Source organism: Gekko japonicus, unplaced genomic scaffold (assembly GCF_001447785.1).
Source record: "Gekko japonicus isolate JY-2015 unplaced genomic scaffold, Gekko_japonicus_V1.1 scaffold2306, whole genome shotgun sequence".
NCBI classification, from domain to species: Eukaryota; Metazoa; Chordata; class Lepidosauria; order Squamata; family Gekkonidae; genus Gekko; species Gekko japonicus.
The window spans coordinates 266,764-276,732 of NW_015176520.1; the positions used below are offsets into that span (position 1 = coordinate 266,764).

Below are 9,969 nucleotides of genomic sequence, written 5' to 3' on the forward strand. Positions count from 1 at the left end.
TTTCCACACTGACCCAGTCCATTTTAGTGGTCGACCTGTCTGACCAGATAGACAATGCAGGTTGCAGCAGTACAAAAACTTATTCATATGATAACACAATAGACTGTACAAACTAAGCTTTTCACACCTTTGTGGCGCCCCCTTTGGCCCTGGTGCCCTAAGCACGTGCTTAGTCTTCTTAATGGGTAATCTGCCCCTGCATTTCGGGGTCTCCTTGACACAGTAGGCGAAGAAGTGAAAACGATTATCATCATCCAGACTGGCGCGCGGAGGGAATCAGATTCGCATCGGGACAGGGAGGCGACGGGGGAGGCTGAGCGGGCCCGCCATCATCAGGCGCCCATCCTGCCGAACGCGGGACGCACCACCGAGCACGTCTGGATTGGCTACAAAAAATCAGTATCGGGATGTGTCACGACGCGTCCGTCTCTTCCTCAGGCGTTTTCCCCTCTTGAGAGGCGGCATCGACGAAGAGACGCCGTCGAACGCCGCGCAGGGCCTGGAAACGGTGAGGCGGCGGCGGCGGCGGCGCGCGAGAAGAAAACGCCATTAAAAAGGCAGTTGGCCGGACGGGCGCTTTAGGCGGGAAAAAGAAAGTCAGAGGCTTCGGCGGCCATTACTGCGGAGCTCCTGAGGGGAGGCGAGGACGCGAAGAAAGGGCGAGTCAACGGCCGGAGGGGGGGGGGGAGGGGGAGGCCTGCCCTTCCCTTCCCTTCCCTTCCCTTACCCGTCTAAGGTGGCTGACGGGGCTCGGTCGCGGGCTAACAGGGACGAGGCGCCGCCTGAGAGGAAGGACAGCGATGGAGCCGGCATGATACGCCTCTCGCCGTTCTCGGGCGGGCTGCTTGCAGGGACAGCCGTCCACACAACATGAATATGCCGTTTTAACCGTCACGCGTAAAAACAACAACAACCCCCCCCCCAAAAAAAAAGTTGGCCCGTTTTTATCCTTCCGAGGAGCTCCAGGCGGAGTACGGAGCTTTCCCCCACCCCTCACAAGCAACGATCCCTCTAAGCGGTGGAGTCTTGTGAGCAAAAAAAATTTATCCTTTGTGAGCTACTGGCATTAAAGTGGTGAGCGAGCCATTTGGCGGCTGCATAAATTAGTTTGGTCCGGAGCCCTCCTTCCTGAGCCAAGACAAAAATGTGAGCCAGAGGCTAAAAAACTGTGAGCTGGCTCACACCTAACTCAGCTTCGAGGGAACACTGCTCACAAGCCCAGCCCCTAGACTTTATTGTAGCCTGCCCTTCCAGCAGTGGGGATGCTGTACTAATTTGCTTTCAGTGCACTTTTGGCAATTTTTTGCAGGTAGATTTTTCCTGTTTTGGGCTGGGATCGCGCACACTAAATAATCCACTTCCGATGCACTTTCTGACTGGATTTTACTGTGCGATCTGGCAAAAACCCAGTTGCAAAGTGCATTGAAAGTTGATTATTTAGCGTGTGATCATGCTAGGAAAGGTTGAAGGCAGCAGGAAATAAAGGAAGAGGTGACATGAGGCGGATAAACTAAACCTAAGATCATACACACTAAACAATCCACTTTCAAGACACTCTCCAACTGGATTTTACAGAGTGAACTGGCAAAATCCAGTTGGAAATTGGATTATTTAGCATGTGTGACTGCAGCCAAAAAAGTCAGGGCCCTCAGTTTGCAAGGCTGTTAACCGTAGGAGAATCCAGCTGCAAAGGATTGCTAAAGTGCATCGAAAGTGCATGATCCAATGGGGGAACCTCTTCTGGACTGTCTTTGCTTAGCAGGTTCTCTGTCTCTCTTAGCACAAACAGAAGGATCTGGCCTCTGCTTACACTTCGTTTCTCCAGTTCTGCTTCTTTCTCCCTGGTAGAAAAAAGCAAGAGTGCAGTGGCACCGTAAAGATTAACCTTTCTCCCCATTTCTCTTCCAGACTCACATAGAGCTCCTTCACCCCCTCTGAGCATCCTTATTTCTCTAGTTCCGCCCGCCTCATTGCTTTAGCAAATCAAATTTTTACTTCTCATGTTTATAGATACATATAACTGAACAACATATAAATGAACAAAAAGTGGTTTTCGTGGCCATTCAGTCCTTACAGAGGCAGTCCCAAATATGCCATTGAAACTTTTTGAGTGTCCTCTCTGAGCTCAACTCGGCCTGCAACCCATCTGAGAGAACTGTAGTCTGTCTCAGAGAAACCTTTAATGGCACAGTAATAGAACAAATCAAAAATTCAAAAAATTAGACAAATTGCAGTTCCACTTTTGGGGTCCCCCCACGGTTTGAGAACTGTATAATAGTATTATTATGACCATACTGCAGACTGCGAATTGCTTGTCTAATACCACTCAGGATGCTGATAGCACAGATGGGATTTAAATCCAGGCCTTTCTGATTAGTAGTTCAGTTGCCATAGATACTATACTATACCTGCATGCTCATTTAAAATTTCAGCCATATCCTCAATAGAGGCTCTAGGCACAGGTAACATTAAAAAAATCAACAAAAGCTAAAATTAAAAACAGTGCTACTTGAGGCAGTAGGGGGGGAAATTACAGCTGTATCCTTACAAATAACCCACCTTTGTATACCAGCTGTTGTATTATAGGATCCAGCCAAACCTAAGCACTTTTAAGTACTATTGACTCTCACAGGAGAGCGTTCAATACCATTTGCTTAACTGTTCCATTGAAACTGAGATATGCAGTCCAATGCTTTTCCTGTTTACTTGCAACTTGAATTCAATGGAATTTATTCTTTAGTAAGTATACTCAGGAAAGTCGATTAGAATTTATCCTGCATATACAGGAATGAGCTTCATAGTTGCAATCCCATGCATAGTTGCAGTCCCATGCAAGACTTCTCCAGATACTTGCAGGCTGTTCTCTTTAAAATCTGCTTCAATATCTTCCGTAGACAGGGGTCTGATTGCCTGTAACTTCCTAGGCGTCTAGTCATGCCAGCCACATGACCACGGAAACGTCTCTGGACAGTGCAGGGTCTTTGGCTTGGAAATGGAGATGAGCATCGCATCCCTAGAGTCGGATTCGACTGGCTTTTGAGCAAGGGAAACCTTTACCTTTACTAGTTTCCTAGGTCATCCTTCCTCCCTTTTTTGAAGACTGGGATGTTCACCCTGCTCCAGGCTTACATGGCACATCTCTCATCCTCCAAGAGATGATGGGGAAAGGCTCTGCAATCTCTCAAGAAAGTTCTTTGAGCGCTCCTGGGTGCACAGCATCTGGCCTGGGGGATTTGTACTTCTCCAGTGCAGCCAGGTGCCTCGCAACAACCTCTCTGTCCATGTCAACCATCAGCCCTGACACCATGCCTTGCCTACTACCATCTCTAGATGGGCCTGTTCTCTTCTTTGTGGGAGAAAACTCAAGCAAAATAGGCATTGTAGTAGTTTAAAGTAATTAAAGTAGTTATCATCCACATTCTAATGCAGTTGGCCAAGCAGAGTGTGAACTATCAGAGCACGGTGTCGCAAATATATCAACCTGGCCAAAGGATACCATGGTCAATAAGTATCAAGAGCTGTCAAAAGAACACAGGAGATCACAAAAGGATCGTACTCCCCATATCTCTGTCTCAGCAAAGGTGGTTGGGGTGGTGAAGGCAGTTTCCATTCCAAAACTGTCAGGAAATGAGTCGATTTTGGTTTGGCAGCTGCAGTCCTATACATGCAAGAGAGAAAACCCGTTGGATTCTGCGTTGAGTAGGAATTTCTGCCTGAGTGTATTGGATTACACTGCATAAAAATTTAACTGTGGTTGGATCTATTTATCATGGTATTTCAGCTTTCATGACATAAGCAAATGCAACATTTTGTAGAGCATACACGGTCAATTTTAAAGATAGTGGGAGCTGTGTTCTTAATCCAATATGATTATCTGACAACTATAAACATATGCATAATAGCCACAGTTGAGTACAGTTAAACAAAAGCTATCCACGTCTGGAGAACAGTGTAATATCATGCTCAGATTATTATTTTTTTCTCTTATGAACAAGTCTTTGAAACAAAGGAACTGAAGTCATTTTGGGCATAATTAGGACGAATGATGGCTCACACCAGGAGCTGGAATTTTGGGTTAATTCTCCCCATATAAAAAAGTTTAACACTCTGTTGCAAACCATTAATTCCCTATGAAGGATTTATTCAAAATAAATCCCATTAAATCTGGGTTACTAAAGTAATTCCAGTGCTTGGATTCATTTCTTTTTCTAAATGTAACATCTTATTCAACACATTTACACTCTAGTCCACAACCTACTAAAGTCTAAGTGGTAGGACTCAATCCTTTTTGCCACAACCGATTTCAGCAAGACTGAATTAATTTCATCCAGGCACTTCATATTCGCTGACATATGTGACAGGCTGTTAAAACCATATGTGGCCTTTCATGTGGCTCTCAGACCTTTTTACAATTAGAAAACAAGCCAAGGGCTTGTACAGCTGGGGAAGGGGCATGGCAGTTAGGCATGGAATGCTGTTGTTCCTGTAACCGCTATAATTGCCAGCCTCCAGGTGGAGCCCAGAGTTCTTCCGGAATTACAACTGATCTCCAGACTACAGAGATCAGTTCCCCTGGAGAAAATGGCCGCAGTGGAGTATGTACTCTATGGCATTACACTCTGCTGAGGTCCCTCACCTCCATAGGCGCCACCTCCCAAATTGTAAGGAATTTCCCAATCCAGAGTTAGCATCCCTAGGTATAAAAGTAGGGATGGGGTATAGCCTGTACTCTTCCTTCTTCTTGTTTTGTTTTTATACCTCCCAAACCTGCAAACGGATACCGCACATTCTAGGGCAGGAGAGAAGAGCACCTGTCCGTCAGGGGTGGGGGCTGAAAAAGAGAGAAGAGCACCTGTCCGTCAGGGGTGGGTGTGGGGGCTGAAAAATAAGAAACTGTTGTGTGTGAATTATCACCTATTGTTTCCGGTGGGGGAGTATAAACTTGCTCTGCCTCAATGAAAAAACAAAAACAAAGCAAAATCAACCTTTAGAAACAATGCCAGTTGACTCATGGTTACAGCAGTTAAAGAATTATAGTTCCAGTGGGCTAACCGTGCTACTTGTTTTGCAGCAAAAATAATGGCACTTTAAAGACTAAAAAGATTTCATTCCGGCATAAGCTTTTGTTTTACGGGGGAAACACCCAGCAGGATCAAATGGCCAGGAACTGCAGGGAAGGAAGTAGTTATGTGAAATTCAAGAAGAGTGCATGCAAATACCATTCACTATAACAATTATGGCCCATTTCTCTGGTTCTAACTTGGTTAACACTGGACATGGTGGCTGAGTCTATGCTGAATTTTTCATAATTACATCTCACTCTGTACTTCCTGTATTTCATGGCCCTGTGAGGACCTATAATACTGCATCTGATAAAGTGGGCTCTAGTCCACAAAATGTTATGCTGGAATAAAATCTTCAAAGAATTACACAGGCACACCCATCTCATGAAATGCCATTGTGAGCCCCAACACAGCTGCTCCCATGGGAGAAGCTTCAAAAGCATCCCTAGAATCTACAGCGTAGTCCTGTGTATGCTTACTTGAAAGAAAACCCCACTGAGTTCAGTCAGGTTTATTGTAAGTAAGTGTAAGTGTCCTGGATGGCCCAGGCTAGCCCAATCTCATCAGATCTCAGAAGCTAAGCAGGGTTGGCCCTGGTCAGTATTTGGATGGGAAACCACCCAGGAAATCCAGGATCACTGGAGATGAAAGCAATGGCAAGCCACCTCTGTAGTCTCTTGCCTTGAAAACCCCATGGGGTCAACCACAAGTCGACTGCCAGTGGACGGCAGAAAAAAAGTGTTCATAGGATTACAGTCATAGTATTTTTCCCAGCGCTAAATGGTAATAGGGTTTCTTTCCCCATGTGCCCACTATAGCATAATTGTCAAGCACGAATAGAGGCCTACCACCAGCATTTGGGCTCGTATATTCCAGGACACCCAGCCCTGACAGCTATCTGCCACGCAGCTACTAAATGACCCATAGGAATAATTCCAGAGGGGCCAGCCGCGTTAGCCTGTTGCATCAAAATAAATATTTTTGTGGCTCCTCTAAAGACTTAACAAAATTTTATACCAGCATAAACTTTGAGTGGACTAGACCCCCCCCCTTCCTCATTTACTCCTTTCTATTTCATGTGCCACCTTTTAGCCCATCTCTCGCTACCTTCACTCTTAGGTATTTTGCTCTCCCACTCAGCACCGATGTGTGCTTCACTGCCAAAAGCACAGTACAATATAACATAATTTTGAAAACTGGAGTGCCTGAAGTTAAGTGTTTAAATTACTAAGATAATTATCTGAAGCACTCTGTGAATGCTAGGTATTATTTATTTACTTTAATACTGTTAGCGAGTGATTTTGTGTCTGCCTTTTTTGGCCCTGCTGAATGAATATTTGGCTTAAACCAGGCCACTTTTTCAGTACAGTAGTAAAAGACTCAGTGATGTGCTTAAAAATCTCTTTGGAGCTTTGGGACAACTTACCAGGGAGTATTTTTTTCCTGTAGATTAGTACATTTATTTAATTTTATTCTACATTTACTACGGTAATGGATATTAGATTTCCTTTTCCCATGTGCCCACTATTGCACAGCTGTCAAGTAGTACAGTTTTGAAATCTGGAGTGTTTGAAGTTAAGTGTTTAAACCCTTATTTTGGCACTTAGGAAGTGCTCTGATTTTCAGAGGTGTTGAATTAATCGTTAAGGGCTTATGTTTTATCCAAATATAGTTACTTTTCAGCATCCATGTTAAGAGTATGTCAGTTTATTCTCTAGATTAACTAGGGCGTTTTAACAGCCTCTTGGAAAAATGTTTGATGACAGCTGTTTGCAGATAATGGTATCTGTTTGCTACTCAGAGTTGTGGTAAAATCTGCACTTATTCACAACAACAATAGGATAGTTTGTATAGGCTCATTTTTGTACATAGTACTCTACTGCTCTGTGTGCTTTTTAAAATAATCTGAAGGCATTATATGCCTTAAAATTGAGCCTCCATCATGCCTACCCATTGCCACTAATTTCACATTCGTTTCTTTTTAGATGGCCAAATGTGAACCTTGTGAAAGAAGTTACGACAATATGGTCAAAAAGCTTGAGGACCTGAATAAAGACTTAGAAAAGCTCCTGGAAGACATAGAAAAACTATCAGGTGCTTTTATGCCTACAGAAAATCCGTATTATCGCTAGTAGCACTGGTTCTGATCCAGAAAGGGAGATCTGAGTGGACAACTGATTTTGATAACACATCTGCATTACAATGCTTAAGCCAGCTTTATTGAATCTGATGGGTGTGTCTAATGTGGATGCTCATTAACATACAGGGACCACTAGGCACCCACATCCCGTACAATTAAGAGCTGAGTCAAGGCTATTGTTCCAGATTCCAGCATAATTTGGAGAGGTGGTAAACTTCTTGCGCAAATAAACCATAGGTTTCTGCTGAGTGTGGATTTTGCTGTATGTCAACAGCAACTTTATAAGAGTGCTATCTATAAGAAAACCATTTTATGAATGCTCTCTGTTACTTTCAAAGACGTATTCATCTTTCAGGATGTTGCTGTCATTTTGAGTGCTTACAAGTTTGTCTTCTGTAGTTTGACCCTAAGAATCAGGTAGTGAAACATATTACTGAAAAGAGTTTTGATTTTATTTTGCACTTATATTGAGTACTGGTTTTACCTGAACTCCTTGTGGAGTGGATTTTATTGATTCAAAGAAAGTCAAATACTGATAAAGCCAACTGGATAATTAAACAAGGCCTCTAAGCTTAATCTAGGTTTTGTTGTGAGGCAATAGTTGCAAGAATCCTCTTTGTTTGGTTACTGATTAGTTCAACTAAATCTTTCCACTAATTAGTACATACCTATAAACTTTTTTTGCCTTTCTCTCTCAACACTACTGGCTAAAGTTTTTAAGCTAAGTAACATAAATAGAGTGAGGTGTTCCGCATTCATTGTTTGTTTAGCTGGGAAAATGATCATTAAATTACATGTGTTCTAGAAATATGGTTTTTAAGCTTCTGGAGAGCATGGAGGTCTATTGAGATGTAGGGGGTGGTGTGGGGAGATAGCACAAAGTTTAGGGACAGAGAAGATCCTGTGCAAATGAAACTCTCACCCAACAACAAAGATGTTGAAAGCTCCTGACAGAGAATCCTCATTTCCCTATACTGGAACTCTGTGTGTGCTGGGGGTGGGTGGGGGGTGTTTACTGTCCCTTCATCTCTGTACTGTCATCCTTGTCTGATTTGGAAGGAGTTGTTGCTTTGTTTAAATGGTGCTTCCCAGTGTTCAGTTTTAGGAAGGGTTGGAGATAGCCTTTTATATTTCTATTCTAATGTTGATGTTGGTTGAGTGCTCTAGCTCACAGACAATTGCACTCGGCTGCAGGATTTCTGTTGTATGGATTCCTGTTTGCAAAATCTTTGCACCTGGAACAAGTGATTGATGCCAGATTAGGGGAGTTCAGAATAAATTTAAAAGCAGGCCTGTATTCAAAACATTTAACACTGTTCTAAAATGAATGTAGTGACATTTCCCTCCTCCGTAATAAGAAGATGCACTCTTCATAAACCTGACTTGTCTGACCATAGTAAAATACAGTTTGTTAGTTGTTGTAAATTTTCCAGGCTGTATGGCCATGGTCCAAGACCACGGCCAGACAACCCGGAAAATCTACAACAACCAATGAACTCTGGCCATGACAGCCTTTGACAACAAAATACAGTTTGATTAGGAGCTATTTAATTTTAACATGGGGGTTAAAATTTCTAACTACTGGAAAGTCTGTGTAAGATAAGCTCTTAATAGCTTTCTCCATAACAACAAGGAATAGAAATGTGTCCTTGGTTTACATGGGAATTTGGGATTATTGGGGCCATATTCCCTCCTGCATAGATAGACTCTCTGCATTGATCAAGTGTCTATAGTACATAGAACTTCCATCTTCTTGTTGATCAGCCGTTTTATTTTAAATTGCCCTTGAAAACTGTATTTCCTCTCTTTCTTGTGACACTTTGATATTTATACACAAGCAATTATCGTAAAATGGATTATGCAAAGGAGATATTAATTAAAATACCAGCAAGTGCTTGCTCAGAAGTTTACTAGGATATAAATGAAAAATGGTGATACATTTAATATAATCACGTTAGTTTGTTAGCGCAATCTGAGGGGAATTCAGATAATGCGTGCATGCTGTAATTATATGTTTTGCACATGCCATCCCCCTTTTTTGTGTACTGGAGCTCCATGTCTATGTTAAGAGCTATTAGAGACAGCATATGATGGAAGTTTCCATTAGGAAGGCAGTCATAATTAAATCTTAAGAGAAAAAATGCTGGAGCACATCTGTCCTCAGAGTCAATAACAGTGCTGAGAAAATGGGACAAGTACACTAGACTAGTACTTATTGCAGTGCAGCTATTTATGCGCAATGGTTTTAATCCCACATAGTTGAAAGGAGGACTCTGGCTTGGATTCGAACTGGCCATTTTTGGGGGTCTTGTTAGCAACTTTACACTTTTCCTCATGCACGTAGCTGTCTCCTTCTGCTAAATCCCATGCTGACAGTGTCTTTTGTGTTGTCCTAGTGCAGGCTACCTGGATGGCTTATGATATGGTGGTGATGCGCTCTAACCCAGACTTGGCCAACTCAATGAGACGGCTTGAAGATGCCTTTCTCACCTGTAAGGAGGAGATGGAGAAAAACTGGCAAGAAATGTTGAAGGAAACTAAAGGTGCTGAACAAAAAGAATAAGAAGCGTGTAAACACTCTGGTGGGAGTAAGAAGCCTTGGAAGACTTGATCTGAACAAATTACTTCTTTCAGTATTTCTAAATGCCTTGGAAAATACATTTTCAAAAGACATTTCTGATGCGTCCCTGTATCAAATTTGTTAGTTGCTTGGTGCACAGAAAGAACTACCTTGAGGGTGAGAGAATTGGTATAGTGACTGCTGGT

The 9,969-nt window shown here is 42.8% G+C and overlaps 1 protein-coding gene across 1 annotated transcript; it reads left to right on the top strand.

Annotated features, from left to right (window-relative positions):
• The first annotated feature begins 454 nt into the window (after positions 1-454).
• Positions 455-9,766, top strand: LOC107124020 (synaptonemal complex central element protein 3-like). The gene is made up of 3 exons (XM_015427402.1): positions 455-508; positions 7,049-7,157; positions 9,600-9,766. The coding sequence occupies exons 2-3, from the start codon at positions 7,049-7,051 to the stop codon at positions 9,764-9,766; spliced, it is 276 nt and encodes a 91-aa protein (XP_015282888.1). The 5' UTR covers positions 455-508.
• Positions 9,767-9,969: the final 203 nt, after the last annotated feature.